The 21,385-nt window shown below is 39.9% G+C and overlaps 1 protein-coding gene across 1 annotated transcript in view; it reads left to right on the top strand.

Annotated features, from left to right (window-relative positions):
* Window positions 1-3,109: 3,109 nt before the first annotated feature.
* Tmtc3 (Transmembrane O-mannosyltransferase targeting cadherins 3) overlaps window positions 3,110-21,385 on the top strand; it is an 83,673-nt gene continuing 65,397 nt past the window's right edge. Inside the window, exons 1-7 of the mRNA XM_071586123.1 lie at window positions 3,110-3,769; window positions 3,894-4,083; window positions 4,174-4,310; window positions 4,435-4,516; window positions 5,818-5,917; window positions 6,012-6,127; window positions 9,909-10,084. Of these exons, the coding sequence (XP_071442224.1) occupies window positions 3,898-4,083; window positions 4,174-4,310; window positions 4,435-4,516; window positions 5,818-5,917; window positions 6,012-6,127; window positions 9,909-10,084 (797 nt within the window). The 5' untranslated portion in view covers window positions 3,110-3,769; window positions 3,894-3,897. The remainder of the gene's footprint in view (window positions 3,770-3,893; window positions 4,084-4,173; window positions 4,311-4,434; window positions 4,517-5,817; window positions 5,918-6,011; window positions 6,128-9,908; window positions 10,085-21,385) is intronic.

Below are 21,385 nucleotides of genomic sequence, written 5' to 3'. Positions count from 1 at the left end.
TTGATCAAGGTAGTATATATATATATATATATATATATATATATATATATATATATATACACCTACATACATGTACAGTTAATTTCTTAACGGTCGTAATGTCTAAAGACAAGGGTTATTTCAAGGAAGATACTTTGAAGGCCTTAAAAGAATAACTGAGCACGCCGATAATAGTAGTCAAAAAGGGAATATGTTAGATGAAAGTTTTTCTTCGTACTTGAAAGGGTTTTGAAGGAAATGTGGGGCATCATCTTTCTCATCATGAGCATTGAAGATTTTCAGAAACACTAATCGATATGTAACCATTTATTCGGAATATATCAACTTAAGTCGAGTTAACAGAACTGAATTTTATCTTCATGCATTTTTAAGAAGCCCGGGACGTCTGTCCACGTGCCATCAATTAGCATTCTTTTTTTTATTTTCCATATACTATATCTCGCCGACGAAAGCGGTGAGCATGAGCGTTGAGGATAACTTCATATCCCATCAAGTTCGCTACATTGGATGCCGTTTGAATTCATCGTTCATGAAATGCAATAATGAGCCACTCACTCCTCCCGGTGGCGGAGCCAGCCCTTCCCCGACCCACGAATCCGTTCCCACCCGCGCACAAGACCGAGAATTCCGCGTCGGACGGCGCGACGCGTTTGTTCGAGACCTCCACGCCAATGGCGTGCCCCTACATCCCCGCCCACGATCCCCGCGACCCACGAGCCTATCGCCTGAGCCCTCGAAACGATAAAACCCTGGTGAAGCCAACGGTCACGTCTGTAAAAAGGAACAGAATTCCATTTTTCATTGACATCAGAAGTCATAGCGCAGAGTATTGATAATTTCCGTTCCAAATACAGCTTTGGCTCATTCACACAGCACTCTCTCATTAAGAGCAAACGGTTATGCGTGCATGGTGAATGACTGTTTTAGATCGTGCATCATCTCGTCCGCCGTTTCGGCGAGGAAAACAATCCAATCTGCGTGATTGAGGACGAGGCGATCACAATCCCGTGCAATAAACCTGAAGTTCGGGTGGGTTCGCCAAGCACTCAGATCTCTACGGCCTTTCACATGCACGGGGCAATAACATGAGGGAAGGGGAAGACGAGGTCAATCCCTACGTCATCGACTATTTCCCATGAGCATTTGCTCTACGCAACGCGGGCGAGACTATGGGGGTCACCCGGACTTGAACCCGGTCCCCTCGGGTCCGTATTCAAATAAATCTTACCCTCTGGGCTACCACGCCACGATCAAATTAACCACGTTCGCTTATTTAGGAACGTACCTGCGATGTCAAAAAAAGGGGTCTAATTAAAATGCGTGTTTTCTAGATGAACCCGCCAAGACCATTCCGAAACCGAAACGCGACTCAAAGACATTGCTTTTCGTTTCACTGTGAATACTTTCGTGGAGAACACGATTGTGAAACACGAATTTAGACTAGGCCCGTGGCCTGCCATCCCGCTGCCCTGCCCTCGCAACCCGTCCTCCGGGGGGGGGGGGGGGGACCCGTCGCCGGCTCTCCCTCCCCCCTCCCTCGCCGAGTAGATCGCTCCGAGACCCAACGGCAGCTTGAGGCCCGGGAGACCCTGAAACCAACCACAACCGTCATTAGGGCGAAGAAGTCACCCCCGTCACGGGGCACCGTGTCTCGCGCAGAGTGAATAGTCGACAGCGAATGAGTAAAGAGATGAGAAATTGAAATCTTTCTGCAAACACGCAATATAGAGGTATCACTCTATTCGCTCAGTTTGCGAATGCAAATATAAACCATTATGCTTGTAACTCGCGATATATCTTACCCCGAAAATGATGCTTGTGAGTTAGACCCGCGGCAGGTTGCAAAAAAAGATCAAGGTGAATGATGGGATTGATTTCAATCTCATGCCGTCATTCACCTACAGAAGTCTCAATCGTGTCGATTCACCATTTTCCATATTTTATTTGCTCTATGGAATGTGAAAAGACACCGAAAAGCGTCGTATGCGCGCGACGGCTTCGATGCAACACATCTTCGAAAAGGACTCTCCCGGCGTCTTCAGAAGAGAGAATCCCCGCACGCGGTAGGGAACAGAATCCCCGCAGGTTCTTCGGTTGCGGTCCGACTTCCCTTGGGTTGTGGCCTTCCCCCGCCAGATCCACCGCCCGAAACCCGCCGCCCAATCTCGGAATGGGCATTTAAGAGAAGTGGGAAGGAGGGCGCTGACCAACATCCAACCACCCCAATCGTCTTAAAAAGGAAAGTTCAAATGTAGGCTTTATAGGCGGCCGACCGCCTGACCGGGATCGATCGACCCGAACGCCGAGTGATATCATCCATCTCCCGCACTCTTTGAAAATGGACTTCCTAGCACCCCGCTGCCGTTCCCTGAAATACTATATCCCTCCAAAAAAGAACACCAAATGGAATTAATTAGATCTCTCCAGCTCTCAAACCTTTTCCGAATGAGTTAACTGAGTAAGCCCCATACTGATTTAATTTCGCTCCGCTCGAAGGACGTTTAACACGCGATGACTCGGCTCATGAAATTATATACAAACTTCAAGCAGACGAAAAGCGATGAGCCAATTTTATATTATCCTTTCTCGCGTGAAACGAAAATTCGAAACACTTGCTCGAAGTATAAAATGAAATCAAGAATAGGTGGCGAGAGAATGAAAGACAAATGAGGAACGCGAGAGATGGCAATACGGGAGCTCATGCAGAGCGATTACAATTACCGAAGAGTTCCTCCTCCGCCACAGCGGTCGCTCTACTGTCGCAAGCGATTGGCTTCCTTTCCCGAGCCCTATCTTCCCTCCCCCACCTTCCTCCCTTCTCCTCATTTTTTACCGGAATTTCTGCATCTGCGCACTGGAGACTATAACTAAACGTCGATATGAGCTTATTATTATCGTATTCTAGTAAATATATGGCGTCAAATTTATTTAAACAGACAAGACGATGCAATAAGTTACCAAGCCCGTCTCCTTTTTCGTATTATCAATTAATTCTTAGGAAGGCCGCATTGTGGTTAGTTCGCCATTCGCCAGGAGAGATGGCGTTGCAGGACTGAGGGGGTCGAGTGTCACGTGATCCAGGTTGCAGTATGGCAGCTGTGGTCGCTGGAGTAGTTCCAATATAACAACGCTAAAGGAATACATCTCTCACCATTGTAGTGACAAGATGTGCTCAGGTACACATACAGCTGTGCCTAAGAAGTTTTCCTACATCACGAGATCAACAATGTAAACCTAGTTTTTCTCAAGAGTCTATAAACTTCAAATGTATGCGGAAGCGAGCCTTTACCATTTCAACGACGGAAGACGTGTTGTTTAGTTTGGACGATTTCGACTAAGGTGTAGTGCTTGATGTGAAGTGCTTAGTGACGAAATGTCACTTTAGTGTTAAGTGAACATCCGAACCACCTTTGGATAACACAATACGTCAGGTAAGGAATATTGGATATGAACACGGAAGTGTTATGCATCGTTTTGGTGGAAATGGGAAACGTATGCCTGTTTCGCCGAGAATTTCCGTAAACACGGAGTTGGTGCAGTTGGATAGAAGAGTTTGTCCTGTTCATGGCCCGAAATATTACATCAGTTGATTGCACGGAGGACGTGTTTCGCCCATCCTGCGTCAATAATACGCTGTTTAGCTGAAATACAGTGTGTGTGATGAAGGATTTGACAATGATGTTTCTTCAAAGTACTATTGAAAATCTTCGTCAATAATAGTTCTGTCGGGAAAATTTGGTTGCCGCGGAAATCCCAACGGCGTGGCTCTGTGGGTGTTGTTTTCAAGATTCGATGAATTCATTGTGACCGAAATTGTTGAAATTACAGTGTAATTTTTTTCGAATTTCCTCATGAAATTTGAGTTTTGATTTTGTTTGCGATTCCGATTTCAGAAACATGGCTATTCAACATGCCTTGTCCACGGTTGTATTCCTCACGTGTGTTATTTGCTATTACAATAGCTGTTACTGTGGATTTGCTTTCGACGATATCAGTGCTATCAAGGATAACAGAGATCTCCGGCCTCATACACCCTTAAAAAATTTATTCCTGAATGACTTCTGGGGTACACCTATGCAAAAGGTGGGTTTTCAATCTCTATGGTGCATGGTTTTTTTCGCTACTCAATCGAGTTATAGTATTTGCACTACACGACACATTTTTATTTCCCAGGAGCAAAGCCACAAATCGTACAGGCCCCTTTGCGTTCTGACTTTCCGATGGAATTACTACCTTCATCAGCTGGAGCCGATGGGTTACCATCTCGTGAACATGCTGTTGCATGGTGTTGTTTGCCTGATGTATTTCAGGTGAGCATAATTTTTTTAAAGACGATTAACAATGTTTAGGGCGGCGTTTATAATATATCGTATTTTGAAACCAACTAGTATGTTTAATTTTGTCTCACCTGAACTTTTTCCTGAATCCTTTCAGAATGTGTTCCATGTTTCTACCCGAAATTTCGAGTTTCGTAGCAGCAATGCTCTTTGCCGTCCATCCGATCCACACAGAGGCCGTAAGTATTCAGCGTTGACCCTCAGATCATGCCGATACTGATTAGTCTCTCTAATACCTAATACTAAGCACTAGTTCGGAAGTGGGAGGATATTTAAATGCTGATTCCTCGCTGCGTCGGATACCTTGAAATCAGGGTACAGTCATAACGCGCCGTGGGAGTAGGGCCTGAGATATAAAAATAGATTTGTTTTCCCATTCCTTCTGGATTTTCATTTAATTTCATGGCAATATATTTACTTCCATGGTGATGTCCGATTAAGTTCCAGTTCCCGACTTCATGAATTATCGAATACTAAATTAAACTCCCAGTTTACCCAAAGTGAGATCTCCGTAAATTTGCCTTCCGTTTCGCACGCACGGTCTCTCGAGCGGGCCATATTAAATATCGGTTTTTATGAGATTTCTAATTACACACCAGTATTTGTGGCGCAGAACTCATCCCTCCGCCGGGTTGGGCATTGGAGGTGGCAGCAATGTAAAGATTAAAGGGTGCAATAACATTGATTGCTCAGCACGGCAGCTGTATTATGCATGGGAGAGAAATTCTACAGCTCCTCGTGCGGAAGCAAACTTCAGTTTTACCATCAAGTTACATTCCTATTGATTACGTGTCCTTTTTTCGTTTTGATGGAAAATACGACTCATACCATTTCCCTTAATACATGCCCTCATATTTCGTTTCTTAGCGAAATGTGTTTGTTGGCTGATTAAGTATTACATTCCGGGTGTTCGCCGGGAGAACTCCGTCGGGCCGGGGGCCTATCCATTCCCCCCGACATCTTCCGCCCCAAAGAAATATGCACGGAATCGAGTGATCTCGAGTCGGTAATCAACGGGGAATTGATATAAGTTAGGCGTGTAACAGTAAAGCTGTTAGGCGTGTGCGAATACTAAATCCAACCGTCAAGCGATGTTAAAATTATTAAATGTTGGTGTGGTATTTAGAGCATGGATGAGAATCGAGTCTGCCGGTAAATCGTGGGAAGCCCTTTTCGCCGTTAGTCTCAGACGCTTTCCTAACCTTAAATCTCCCCTAAAAGACACGGAAGAACCTGTGCGCTCGCCTGAGCTGGTTTAACGTGAGTGAAATACAGGAACGTGTTGACCGGAGCTGCGGAAAATGCAAATATCGTCGGAATGGGAGTCGCGCAGCTTTTATCGTGTATACCCTAGTGCGGTGTGCCATTGGGAAAGGTAGTTTTTTGCGAATTTCCATGTACCGGTGAACATTTGTGCGATTTGGCGTTCGAGGTTTCCTCCTGTTCTTTCTAAGTGTGTTAATATATGTCATTATTTCAGGTTACTGGGGTAGTTGGGAGAGCTGAGACCTTATCTTCGGTATTCTTCTTGGCAGCACTAATATTTTACACGAAGGCAGCCAAGAAGCGAAAAGAAACGAGTATGTGTATTCGCCGAATGTTAAAACAAATGGAATGGGAATGAAAATTAGGGCCAGTATTTCCATAGCATTAATCTAATTTTTATTCCCGTAGGTTGGAGGTATTTGGCATTTTCCATGATATCGGTGGCTACCGCAATGTTTTGCAAAGAACAAGGAATTACAATAACAGGAGTGTGTGTCGTGTACGAGCTGTTTGTTGCCCAAAAGGTAAGGCTTTATATGGACGGCTTCATTGCCATTCGTACTGGTGTCTTTGTGTTCTCTTAGAATGTATTGCCCAGCGAATGTTTCCAGTTTCCAGCATTACAATTCACAGTAGTAAACAGGACAGTAGTTAAGCCCCCGGCGAGCTCGCCGTTAATCTGGTTCCCTTATTAGCTGGGTTTTGGGGCCTTATTTTGCCATTTGCAGTGTCGTAATACTTCAATACACCGCTTAGTCTGCTGCTTAATGGATTAATCATATTTATTTCACTGAGTTTGGGTTAAGTGAAGGGCCTTTTTTTCATCTTATGAGTCCATCATTACTTTCACATTGGATAGAGAAAGAATTCATGTTATCAGATTGCTTTTATAGTTGCTAACATTTTACGAAGCGATGTCACCCTATTTAATGAAAAGTGAACATTTCTTACAATTAAAATATGTCATGCTATTATATACGTGGGCACTATATGCTTTGATCGGGAATACAGCATTCCTCAGCCATAACAGACGTTCGAGGAGATTTCAATGTAAAGTTATGGACGTTGCATAAGCATATGCGATTATTAAAGATTAAGTTACCAATCTTGGTGAATGGTCTTTCTTCTAAAAACATTATATTCACTATAAATTGACGTTAATTAATATTTATTCCAAACTTTGAAAGTATTGACAATTTTCTTCAAAGAGAGTATTGGACTATAGCACCAGGGAATTTGAAAGAGGAGATGCAAAATATTTACAATTCTCCGATTTTACCCTGTAGAAGGCAGTTAACCATCGACACAGTAATTATGTTAAAAATTCCTAGAGTTAAAAGGACATTAGCATATCAGATCCTTCTATGGGTAATAAATTGTGCATTGTCGATGTTATCATTATGTTTAAAGTGACAGAATAGTAAACTGTTGGAATGTAGCTATAATATCTTTTTTCAGTCTTCGAAAAAGGACCCTTTGTTCTAATTGTACTTGTAGGATAATGTTTCTGAGGTTTAATCATTATTGTCAAGGGTTAAATATCATTAAAGCTGATAGTACCTTGCTCACTGTCTTAAGTTGATTTTTATTAGCTCTGTTAATTATAATCTATTCAAAAGGAGTCATGCAAGGAACATGTGCTATTTAAAAGAAATTCATTCATCTTTCATATATTCACTGACTTCACAGCCTTCGAGCTGAAATCTTGAAGGCTTATGATGTGAATGCATGGATAGTTCAATTATCTCTCCTATGCCTCAGGTAGAACTACATTATGGCTATCAATCTCTTTACCAAGACATAAGTGCTAAATTGAATTGCTAAATGTCAGAGTAGGTGTGAAGAAAGTTGTTAAGTCTGCAGTTCCAGGCAGTCATGAACTTGAATCGCCAATCTCTCTCGGTACTCATCGCAAACTCTTCAGCAGACCATTTAGGTGCATTCTCTGCTAGCGTAGATTTTTTTAAACTTCAAGCTGTAAATACTAATAATTTTAAATTACAGTTTTGAAAACAATGCATGATTAATTGAAATTGCCATAAATATTAGACTCCAATTTCCATTCACAGTATTATATGGAGAAAGTATGCAAGTGGTGTAAGTTTCATCGGGCAGTGCCATTGATTAAACCAAAAAAGACCAAAACTCCATAAGGCAATCTTTTGTTAATAACAGAAAGCTCTGCCTGATTATTTACCCCGTTGGTCCTTCATGAGATCACTGTGCATTATGGTTGGTGAATCTTCACCATTGAATAATATTGTGTAATGACAAATGGCAGAGAAATGCCGGCAAGTTGCATTAATTCACATTTTAACTCTTGCATCAATGTTTCTCTTAAAGTTATCACCCAGGGGGATCGAGATGCGGGGGATAACGTACTGCCTTCCCACCCAGAGGGCCCGGGTTCAAATCCCAGTGGTGTTGAATATTTTTCAGAGGTATCTCGATCCCTACTCGAGGTGCTTGGTGGAGGGCACTTTTAGTGAGCACGCCATCTGTCGGATGGGACGTTAAGCTGCGAACCCCTTGGTGCCTTTCGTAATGAGTAGGCTAATGCCGACGCTGGGTTTCTCTCCACCCTTCATCCTTTCCAGTCCATCCCCTATGGGGCAAATGACCTTAGCTGTCGGTCGCCTCCCCTCAATACTACTACTAGTCAATGCAACAATTTCAGAGTGTAAAAATCATTTGCCTTGACTGGGATTCGAACCCACATCCCTCAATATCCAGTCGAGTGCTTTAGCCACTTAAGCTACCGAGGCGGCCTCTTAACCTCTGAAATTTTGGGGCTTTTAAAGGAACAAGATGTTGTGACGAAATACCGTGCATACAATGTCACAGGAACTACTACTAGTTATCATCCAGGGTTGCATTATTGTGAATAGTAATCCTTATTGGAGTTATGAGTACATTTAATGCAGAATTAAATTGTTGGCATAATTCATATCAGAATTAGCTATTGTGAAGAATAAAAAGAGACGTTTCAGGCGTGATATGGTGGAATATCATGATTAATTAAAAATAGCAATTTTCCACAAAAATAAAGTTTAATGCGACCGGTTTCAATGTTACTACATCATCAGATCACCTGATGATGATGTAGTAACATTGAAACCGGTTGCATTAAACTTTATTTTTGTGGAAAATTGCTATTTTTAATTAATATTGTGAAGAAGGTACAAAACAGTACATAGACCAAGCCAAGTAGTATCTTTGAATTGAAAGAATAGGAAATATTGGGAGCCGCTTTGAAAGTCATCTTTTGTACCTTCGCCTATTTAATATGAATGATATTTTGACGCTAACTATGGAAGTATATTTTTAATTGCACAATTATGTCATTTCCATGAATGATTAAAATATATGAATCTCCTGTTTCACAGCATGGTTTAAAATGTTCATTTTTGGACCTAATGTTTTTAAAGAAAATGACTCAATTTCTTGATCCACTGTCCACTGTCTAATTTGTGCTGCTTAAATCCTATTCATTTCTGTATAGATTGACAGTACTCCGGTTCTTGTTTTGAATCAGTAATTTTCAATGTTACTGGTACTCCTTTACCATTGGGTCTTCTTTTTTCTCCAGCACCCAAAAACCCTTGGCAATGCTCAAGTTTGTGGGGCCTACACGTGTAGATGCAGAACCTTTAAATCTCAATAATAGAAAATTTAAAGTATTCAGAAATGTTCATAGTTCTATTCTCCTTAAAAAGCCCCAAGTAAACACTCCTTAAGAAAACAATCCAAAAGTGAGATATTTTTCTTAATTAAGGCATGAGAGGGTATCTGTGCAGTATTTCTGAGGCCCTATGTTTTATCGTTAGTGTAAATTTGGAGCATAACTCTCAATAAGCTGTTCTGGTTGAATGAACATTTGCTAAAATAAGTCAAGTGGGATGCATTTTTGGAAACTGTGAGTGATCACCTTTCCTCGATTATGATTCTAATACGATTATTATTAAATTAAAAGTATATTACCAATGAAGGTAAATTTTTAATGGGCTCCGGGCTGCTTCACTCATAAACACTGCCGAACATGAGAGTAAATATTGTATTCTTCATATTGAAATATGCTAGGTATTTCTTAACATAAACACGACTTCCTATTTTGAAAATGGTTTGTGTTTGAAAAAAGGGTAGTTATGTTGCCGCTCCCTGTACGTACCATTTTTCTAGATTATGTAAATTACGTAACACTCCAATGATTTTTTACCTCTAAATTGATATTGCCAAAAATTATTCTTAAACTTTTCCCATGACGACTCTGAAGACTAATGTAAATATCATCTGATCCCCCCGCAGCTTCGCCTGGGTGATGTGCAGCACTTTATACGATCTGCCATTGGTGGAAAAGTGTGGGCACCAAATTGGTGGACACCAGATGTGGCCAAGAGACTTGGGGTCCTGGGGGCAACAACGCTGGCCCTCCTCCTCCTGCGAGTGCACATCATGGGAGCAAGGCTACCAGTCTTCACTCGGTGAGTAGAGAAACCTGACTGCCTCAAATGCCCATTCATGCATTCTCATTAGCCATTGCCCCATGAGTTTTGCGACTTATACTTCAGTTTTCTTTTCGGCATGATTAGCCGGCATTTTTCGAACAGGGGTCTGTATTCCCCCATGGTGTAATCCCCCAACACTCCGGTGATATTCTTACTCGGGTATCTAGTTTCAGAAACCATTTGATGTCAACTTCAATCGCAAATATGAAGGCATAATGTGTAATTAATCCTTCTTGGCATAAGTGAAACATATTTCTCATCAAAGTGAAACAATAATCAAAAGTCCTAAATATATCATGTGACGGTAACAAGAAAATAGAAGCCCTGTGCTATATGGAATTTTTGCTCTAAAAAGGCAGAAGAAAGTTTATGTTTTCCTCATAATTCATGTTTTAAACTTCTTTCCAAATATTTTCCTTCTCAGTTGAGATTCTTTAAGGGGCACAGATGCATTTTCACTCCTTATAGCATTCCCTGCAGATCCTAGTCATTCATAGATGATGTAATAGAAGGAATGGCATTTTGATTTATTTATTACATATTACCCTGCAAGCCACCATTAGGGTGTTTGGTGGGGGGTGAGTACGCACCAGACTACAGTTGACAGAAAATACTTAGCACGATCGGATAACTTTTTTCTCATCCCTTATCATTCGTGACAAAATTGGCACCTTATAATCTATCCATTCTACCCTTCATCTCTCTCATTATATTTACATAATCTTTCCCACTGCATTACAATAGGGCTAATAAAATATTTTTAACATCATCTCTGAAGAGATATCCTTCCAATTTATGCAACAGATTAAATCGCTAATGAACACTTCACTCTGTGAGTGATTCTCATCCAAGGTCCTCTAATAATTTTAATACATTTCTCAGTTTATCACGGCAATGTTTTACAAATCTAGCTCCTGCACACAATCTAAATCTCAAGTGAGGTAAAAACAGAGACAGAGAAATCAACCTCTACTAGTAGCAGTGGCAATAACAATTCATAATATGAATGTAAAATTTTGAGGCAAAATCATCCTGGTATTATAATACCTAGATTTGTGCGCTTTATAACATTGAAAAGCCTCTTAATGGTGATGAATAAATTAAAGCCATCCCACCAACCAAAACAACTTCTAACGCAACATTCAGTCACCATCTACAGATTTTGTAGACGGATTGAATGTGTATATATCATAATAAGCTGTGAAATGGTTGTATACTTTGAGCTAGTGTTCCCTTTCAAATTTTGCAAAAACTTTACGTACAAAGGGGGCGCGATAGTCCAGTTGGTTGAGTGCTGAACAGGATGCCAAGTTTGATTCTGGGTGGTGCCTCGTGGCGCCCTAAGTTTCACATGAGCGGTGCGTTTTTCAGGCATCACGTTTTCTTGGGAAACCTCAGGTCACACTGGGAAAGAGGGTCAACCCCCCCCCTTTCCTAATTTATGAATTTCACATGCCAGGTGAGGCAATACTGTACAGTAAGTGGCAAGCTTTAACCTCACTTATCTAAACATCCTCTGGGTTGATTATTGAGCATTGTTATTATGGCATGAGGACAATAACAAGAACAGTATCATAATTTCGTATAAAATGTATTGTAAAATAATTTTCCTGGTCTGCAATAACAGGAATCAGAATTTTATAATCACATTTCACGTTGTAGGAAACAGCTGTGCGAAATAATAACGGGCTAGAAAGTAGTTTGTGAATTAACTGGAACCCTCTCAAGAGCTTGGAAAAACATCACCGCACGGCACCTCATGGTTGCCCAAATACTAGTAAATTTTTGTTTGCCATTATTGAAAAGAACTCTTGAATTGATTGTAGATGTTAAAAGATAATGGCTTTGATTGGTCTTCAAAGGTCTGTGTTTTTTTTGTCGATGATTACTGATAAGAATCCCTCTCCATAGGCTACAATCTTGACATGGTACGAGGGCTTGTGTGTTCCAATGACCCCTAGAGCTGTGCTGGCAAGAACAATTATATTTACTCATTGATAGGGTCACCCATGCCTAGGTCGAGCCAGGAGCCAGACGTTAGGTTAGGAGGTTAGGAGCCAGACGAAAGGTAGTCAGGGCAGTATCTGTACCTCAGTGAGGCGGCTGCAAAGGCATTTGACCCCAGGGGGTGACCATTGAGTAATGGTGTCACATCAAACACACTTCTGAGGTAGGCAACGGGGAAAGACCTCAATATCTTCATCCCTAGAACTACATGATGAGCACTAAGGAGGAAAAGACTCCCCCAGTGACTGTGTTGTACCTGGCAGCAGGGGAGGCAAGTCATCCAAGACTGTCATCCCACAAAATCTTTGTATAGCGAAAGAGACAGCAATGATGTAGAGGAATGAATTAGTTCGGATAAGGACTTGGAATCTTAGGATGACGCTCAGGGCAGGTAAAATAGAAAGCAAGAGATTAAGAGAGGAAATAAAGATATTTTAGATGTGTGTGAGGTGAAATGAAAGGAGAGTGGGGATATTGCTGAAGTGATAGTTATAGACTAATATAAAGTGGAAGGGACAAGAGTCAGTGAGGTGTGACTATAATATAATATAAAAAGGTAGGAAGAGACATAATAAATATTTAGTGAGTGACTGATGGAATATTACTAGTAGAAGTAAAAGCTGGACCAAAGAACTTAGTCATTTTTCAGTATGCATGGCCCCAAGTAATCACAGGGTGGAGGAAGGCAACAGGGTATGCAATCAATAAGGGGATATAGTTGTGTATGTTCCTAAAAGGAAATTTTGGATAATGATGAGGGATTGTAATGTGATGGTAGGCAAAGGAAGAGATGTAATGAGGCAGGGAACTATGGTTAAAGAACATGGAATGACCACGGGGAGAAAGCAATTATGTCCTGGTGGAGAAAGGGGTTAATCATAATGAACACTTGTTTACATGGACACCACAAAGTCGTGTGTATACGTGGAAAATGCCCAGGGATTCAGGAAGATATCAGTTGGACTATACTATGGGATAGGCATAGATTTAGGAACAGCCTGATCCCAGGAGTGGCAATGTGTTCACACTATAATTTAGTTAAATGAAGGGTATTGTCTGATATAAAAAGATGAAATAGGTTAGGTAGTTTAGGAATTAGAATTTGGAAGTATTAATGGCAATGACAAGAGCATCTACATCTACATCAATACCCTGCAAGCCACCAAAAAGGTGTGTGGCAGGGGGTGCAGCACCAGGAGGAAAGGGTTCGGCATGAGGGGGTTAGGGTTTTTCAAATGGATGGGGAAAGGTAAGGGGAACCTGCAAAAAAAATGTATAAATATAATCGTTTTCCCATGTGCAGTCGCTACCTTGTAGGTTAATACTTATAATGTCGAGCCGTTTCCTGGGGTATTTCGATTACAAGCATTCTGGTCTCTTATTGTTCTTGGAAAAAATGTAGTCAATCTCTCTAATCTTATATTCATGATCCCTCCGCCCCAAATACGTTGGGGTTCGTATTATGTTGTTGATGTCATCGGAACAGGACCCATCTGTAAATGTTTTTAATAAGTTTAATCTATATTGTTGCCACTGCTTTGTAAGGGAATCCCTGCCTAAATTTCCTAGCAAAGTAGTCACGCTACTGCGTTAGTCATAGCAATTTTGGACAAATCTAGCCCCCCTCCGCTGAACTCCTTCCAATTCCGAAATTAAATTTATCTCTTGAGGATCCCATACACTGGCAGCATACTCTAGGTGGGGCCTGACTAGGGCAAGAAAACATCGTTCCTTCACTTTTTTGTCACATTTACCCATCACTCTTTTTACCAGCAGAGTATCAGCAGGCTTGGAGAAAATGATGAATGAAGAAAGAGGGCTGGGTACTAGATACGACAAATGGAAAATCAGAAAAAGGATGTTGAGAGCCAAAAATGAAACTATAGGAGCAGTAAATAGGAAGATGACAAGGACACCATGGGTCACAGATGCGATTGTTAAAGATAAATGAAAGAAGGAAATGGAAGAATGTAAACACAGGGTTAGAAGGAAGTATAAAGAGGTAAATAATAAACCCAGGTGGGAAACAAGCAGTGAAGCCAGCATCGTAGAAGACATAATGCAAGGATTGGGAAAGTTTATTAAGGAAGGTATAAATTGATGCACTATGCGGGAAGATTAAAACTAAATGTAAATAGATTGTAGGGATAGGATGCTAATCCGCAACCTGTACATGTGTCAGACAGCTCAGGTGCGAGTGGGGGACGGAGAGTCTGAATGGACAGTGTTAGGAAGAGGTGTAAGGCAGGGTTATCCATAATCACCTGTAATGTTCAACATATATGTGGAGGAAATAATTGAAGAGGCATGGGAAGAACTTGAGATGGGAGTGAAAGTCTGTGTGGGGAATTCATAATATCAGTTAGCTTTGATGATGATCAATTTATATTTTGTCAGTCATCAAGGGGTTGCAAGCATTGCTGACTGAATTGGAAATTCAGTGCGATGGATATGGGATGAGGATAAATGTACATAAAAGAAAGATTATGAGGTTTTTCAGAAAGGGAAAAACTAACTTAAATACCAAAATAGGATTGATTAAAAATTGGCAATTTTCCCCAAAATAAAATTTTATACGAGCGGTTTCAATGTTACTACATCAACACCTGATGATGATGTAGTAAAATTGAAACGGTCATATTAAATTTTGTTTTGTGGAAAATTGCCAATTTTTAATTAATCTCGATATTCCACCGTATCATGCCTGAAACATCTCTTTTTTAACCAAAATAGGAGTTGATAAACTAGAGCAGGTGAAAACGTTTGCGTATCTCGGAAGTGTTGTAAACCAAAATGGTCAAAGTAGTAGGGACCTAGGGAGAAGAATTGCATTAGGCAAAGAAGCTTCCGCGAGGAGAAGAGAAATGATGACAGGGACATAGATTAAGGATGTTAAGAAAAACTCATTAAAACCTTGATATGAAGCATAGTTATGTATGGTGCGGAAACATGGTCATTGAAGCAGAGTGATAGGCATAGGTTGTAGGTTTTTGAATTGTGGGTGTGGAGAAGGATGAAGAGGTGAAGTGAACAGGTACCTCCAGGGTGGAATAGGTATGGTGGGGAGAAGAGAAGATTGTTGAAGAAATGTTTAGGAGACAGGAAGGATGGATGCAGAGCATTTTGATTGGCAGTGGGATGTTGATGACTGTGAATGAGGAGGGGGAGCATTAGGCAAACGAGGAAGGTGAATGAATGGGAGTGGCATGTTGGACAGAATGAAGGGCGGAAGGAAGTATGCAGAATTGAAGATGGTCATATTGTGCTGTCAGATGTCAAGTTGTGTTTTTTTATTTTGGGAGGATAATGTATTGTTGTTCAATAGCATAAGCGGTGTTTGTTCAAAACCTATCTTAACTGGTAGACTGCCAATTGTAGCATTTACGATTATCACATGAATTACGAGCTAATATCTCAATTAGTATCAATACCAGCTTGTTAAATTTATCTTGGCAAGGAGATGCATGCCCAGTAACTTATGAACTATTGTGATGATTGGACTATGGTCTCGTTAGTTGCTGACAGCATGTTCACTCTCTTTACTTTACTGTCATCGAGGCATTCTCTGATTTTAAAATCGCTCATGCCTCCGTTCACTGCATCCACAATTCAGCTGCCACACAAGCAATGCTTAACAGATTAGCCGCAGCACCACTTAAATGATTTTGACCTTCATAGAGAACTGACCAACACAAAGACATGCATAACTGTTAATGTTCTATCATATTCAAACAATTCTTTGGCAAAATGCCATCACGTCTTGGCATGCCTTCAGTAGACCCACTGATAGACTCCAAACAAGTGGAGCAAGTTGCCCCTTTTGGGGGACCCTGCTTATACAATGGCATGACATATACCAAGAGACTATTTCAATGTTAGCTTTTACTCCTTGGATAAGTTTTAAAAGCTGACATTGAAAAAAAGGGTTGGCATTGGTTACAACTGGTACAGGATATCAAAAAAAGATAGGTGTAGTAGAGAAAAGTAGTTTGTCAGAAGTTATTAGGGGAGGTAACCAAAAACAGGGCATTTCCGCCAATAAATATAGGTGAGGGGATATAGTTTGTGGTAGTGGTAGGAAAGCCAGGGAATGGGAGGAAGGCCGAGAAAAGTTAATAATCTGCATTGGCCTACTTTTAATGATTGACACCATAATTTAGCATCCCATCTGGCAATTGGCATATTCAAAGTGCTCTTCACGTAGCACCCCAAGGATGGATTAGGATATCCCTGAAAGATTGTGCAAGCACTGGAATTGAAACCTGGGCTGTCAAAGTGAGGGGAGATGGTGTTTTATGTATGTTAAAATGAAGTGAAACTAATTGAATTTATGCTTGACAAGTGGGAAGGGAATTTACCCTTAGTGCAATCAAACATAAAATATGTTTTAAGTAAATAAACAGCAAATCTAATTTTGCCATAAATTTGGTAGGATCTGTTTATAAGTATGATTGTATTCCAATAATTTTACATGTCCAGGACAAAGGAATTTTTAGAAACCATTGAATATATTCAACAGATTCAGGCGAGATGTAGTGGAAGTTCGTCATTATGGGAAACAAATTTGCACTTTTCCACAGATTTATTGTAACACACAATGTGTTTCAGTTCATCGAACCATCTTCAGGTACAAGTCTTGACAAAATATGAGGTGAAAAATATGGACGGTAAAATATACCTATTTCAAAACTCTAGAGACCAAAGGATATTACTTCCAGATATCAGGGTTAGCAATGAACAAATTTTAAAAGATAATGTATAAACTGTATGCATAAATTTGAAATACCCAATATCTAATTGTGTGGAAAGTATTTGGGAAAATTTTTTATAAAAATTAAATGCTCACGAGTCACAAAACCAGTTCATGACTTTTTCATTTTAAACATTTTCGATTTATCTATAGTAAAGGCCATTATTTGGTTATATGGACCATTATGGTATGGCAATTACTCTTTGTCAGTCATTGTTTCTTGTGATAGAAGGCCTTCATGGCTATTCATTTTCTGCTAGCTATATCCCTTCTGCTTCTTCCATTGCTAATGACCTTGCCTTCCGTGTATTCAAACTCTTTGGTTTGTTCCAGCAATTCTTCCCCCTGTCTTACTTGGAGATAATCTCCTCTAATTCAACTGTAGACCATTACCTTAATCTGTTTATCCTGATTGTCCTTTTTCATTCCTTTCTCTAATTTGCTGGTATCCTTGCCAAGTCTTCTTTCTTCTCCACCGTCATCTGCAAGTTGAATTCCAACATATTTATCACCCTCCTTGAATTCATAGAGCCCCTCTTTATTTTTTCCTACAGGTTATTAATTAACTTCTCAATTCACACATGAAATATCAATTGCAAAAAGCCAGCCCTGCCTTACTCCTTCCTCTATGTTAATGTATTCTCTGATTTTGCATTGTCTCTTCACGGCTACCTGATCTCTGTATTGAGCATGTGCCATTCTTGAGCACATTGGTATTTTCACTAAATCAGTCCTTTCTCATCAGGACTATTGGACTCTCTGCCGTGGGAAACCCTTCTATTTAATTGAATCCATAAAATTATCAGGAAACCCCTTTGAATTGAAATGATCAGGCCCATCAACAACAATCTTCAAGTTGAGAAGATTTGAGTCCCATCAAAAAATTCTCAAATCAACACTTTCTTACACTGAATCCTATGCTTTCAAGAATACTCACCTAATGTGACAAAATGTTTTCATATATTCTCATTGCTTTTTTCCTAATTCTTAGATGTCCTCACGGAGCACTAGTTCATATTTTTAACACTTATGATGTATTTTTTCTAGGAATATATGACCGTTTTTCTACTTTCCATATCTCTTTGTTCTACAAATCAGGCCATTGGCCATAGGCCATTTCAATGCTTCATGATTTTTCATTGTATTTCTGGTGAACTTATTCCTTCCCATTCATCTTGTGACATGAGTACAGGATTTCTCATGATCAAACCTCTTTGGCACTTCCAAATTTCCATGCTATTTCCTCACATTTCATGCTCATTTTTCCAGCTATACTTTTTGAATTTTGACTCCATTTCAGGTGGCTAAACAATCTTAGAGATTCGAAAGCCTTAAGCAAATGCACTGCTTTCTTGTGACTGTTAAGCGCAGGGATACCACTAGCAGAAGAAAGATCATGAGCAGTTTTTACAGGCTCAGCTGAGCTTGATAGCCAATCACTCTCTGTGGAAGCATATTCAACTATACTGATACTGACATATGTGTGTATTTCATGCATTTGCATCATGGGACGAATTGGAAATATACCAAAACATTCTTAACTTTTCCTTTCTTCTCATATATTTCATTATACTAAAGTTATTAGATCAATATTTAATACAGCTGTGGAGTTTTCAAGAACTCCATGAGGGTCTGATTTGGTGAGATAAAATTCTAGTGTCTTGCAGCTTTAAGATGTCAAATTTGTCTTGACATTTCGTTGACCAGAACTGTGTGAATTCAAGGAAAATGCCCCATTGTTTACTACAAGTCTAGTCGTCACAATATCATCTGTGTTTAAGCAAAGGTTGCAGCAGACATAGCTTGAGTTTGGCAACCAAAACCCGTGTCGCTCACAAGAAATTGAAAATGCAAAATATGAAGGGGGTGAAACAATCAATCCACTATTAAAAATAGACGGAAGAAGATGTACCTGGAGATGAGCCGTTGCTCATTGAAGGTGTTGAGAGATTGATTAATGCTTTTAAGGGAAGCCTGGACTCACTAGTATTTATCAAATAATAAACAACAGACAGTATTTTGACAGTGGAATTCGTATCTTTGGAATTGGATGTGGAAGCTGATAAAAAATTATTCTCTCGAGGGAGAGTTTTGATACCATCAAATTTTATTGATGAATCGTTGTAAATGGATATGCAATCAGGCTATGGCCATGTTGAGACTGCAGGAGAGAGATTGTGATCTAGGAACAACTCTGAAGAAGCAATTACTCTGAAATTGCCTTCCGCCTCTCTTTATCTTCCATCAGTTCTCTTGTTTCTTATTCCTGGTTCAATTTTTTTAGGTGCATTACTGATGGCTAACAATCAAGTGATTATACTCTTTTATTCTCCATTCCTGTTCATCCTGATTGCAACCCACTTGGATCAGAAGTTACCTGTTTCTTCCTTTTCTCTCCCTCAAACTGTTAAATAATAGCTAGCCCAGCTTGTCATTCGTGTATTGGGGCTCTGGGGGCAGCATAAAAATTGGTGTTTTAAATAGCTGTGGCATACGAGCCAAAATCATTTTAAAAACCAATTCAGTCATGCCTGAAAATTAATTAAGGCTGTGTTAAATCGAAATCAATCAGTACCGAGTGTGTGTACGTATATAGTCATGCATAATTCAGTAAACAGTCAGTGTGATAGTTATGGGATGAGGATAAGTACAAGCAAAGCTTATGCAGTTTTCAAGAAAGAAAAAAACTAAGTTAAATATTAAAATAGGCGCTCATAAATGAAAGTGAGTGAATGACAGTTACTGTTTTGGACCAAGATGGTCAAAGTAGTGGGGACATGAAGAGAAGAACTGAGTTAGGCAAGAAGATTTTACAAGGAGGAGGATGACAGGGTTGTTGAGTAAGGGTGCTTAAAAAAAGGCTCATTAAAACTTCGATGTGGAACGTAGTAATTTACGGTGCAGGAAGGTGGGCATTGAAGCAGGATGATTGATGTTGATTGGAGATTTTTGAATTGTGAATTTGGAGAAGGATGAAGTGGGCAGAAAGGAGTACAAATGAAGTGGGGGAGAAGAGGGAGGCAGGAAAAATGGATGAAAAAGCATATTGATGGGCGTGTTAGGTTCACGAGGAAAGGGCAGAAATAGAATAGGGATGCTGGACAGAATGAAGGGAGGAAGGAAGTATAGGGAGATGAAGAGAGACATACTGTGGTGCCCAATTTCAATGTTTTGCTCGGGGAGACAAGGGAGAGACATACTGTGGTGCCCAATTTCAATGTTTTGCTAGGGGAGACAAGGGCATTTTCATGGTATCACTGTATAGGCTGCCGCCATCGAAAACCTGCCATAACTGTTAGAATAGTAATAATGAAAATAAGATGGATATTTATGTATTGATATTTTTATTGGCTCTCCAGATGCCTGTGGCGATGATGATGCGATGAAACTTAATGTAGTTTGTTTTGTTTTATTGATCAAGTTTCTTTTCCTGTTAAATAACTGTGTGACATTTAGCTGATTAGGCCTGGGAAGGAGTGCTCCTGGCTTGCTCTGGGATTACTAAGGTCTTAAGTTTTCCAGTATCATCTACTTCATAATGTTAGGACTTTGCTGTGTACAAGGAAGTCGGCAATTTAAATTTTCTCAAAGTGCTTTCTGAGATATTTCAAATATGTATATTGGTCGAAACCTTACCTATCGTTTTTCCTTTATACTACTGTGTGGTTGGTGTGTACACGTGGAATATTTAAAAAAATATTGAGTAGGTTGTGAGCCGAAATCATCGGAGTATGGTTGGACATATTGGTTGGGTGAAATCAGATCTCTTCCGTTAGTCGCTGGAAAGGTGATGTCAGCTTTATAGCAATCAGTGGCATATGTGACATTTCGTTTAAATTTATTTTTCTGTGGTAATCACTTCAAGTAATACTTTTGTTAGTTGTGGAGGAATCGTAATTTTAGTATTTGTTATAACCTGTGACTAATTATGAACGAATAAGTTCCAGGGCACTGTAAAGTTAGGAATTAAGGGTGCAGCCATGATCAGCCTGCTAATTAAGCGAGGGATGGGAAAGACTTCACTTTGATGCTCCAATCATTAGCCTCGAAAACTTGAAATGACTCCAGCAGTACTACGTACGACAGTACACCAAAAAAAGCCCATGCTCCTGGGGATGAAACTTAAACCTTGTGCGTATAAATTCATGCACTGTTGACTGATCCGAATGCCTTTTTGCACTCCATTTAAGTACAGGCTCTCTTTATTACTGTTAGTACAAAATGAAGCATGTTTTTTTTTTCATTTTTGCACAAGTATCGCCTCATTTTCATGTTTATTTGATGTGGTGGTGTTGGGTGCTTCATATTGATTCTACTGCAATTGTAATCAAGGATCAAATAATTAACCAAATCAATTTTAAAATGGTGATCAACATGTCATTCGGAAGGAAGTTGCTTCTAACAGTAGGTATTCATTTTTGATAAACAAAATAAAAATCAATGCCCCATAAAATGAAATACCTAGATGTACAAGAAATTGAATCAGCAATAAGTTGCCCGTTGGAGTTTAAAAGTATCTG

This window comes from Hetaerina americana, unplaced genomic scaffold (assembly GCF_022747635.1).
Source record: "Hetaerina americana unplaced genomic scaffold, ioHetAmer1.1.p SCAF_20, whole genome shotgun sequence".
NCBI lineage: Eukaryota > Metazoa > Arthropoda > Insecta > Odonata > Calopterygidae > Hetaerina > Hetaerina americana.
Note: the sequence above shows the minus strand (reverse complement) of the source record. Positions and strands in the feature narration are given on the sequence as shown.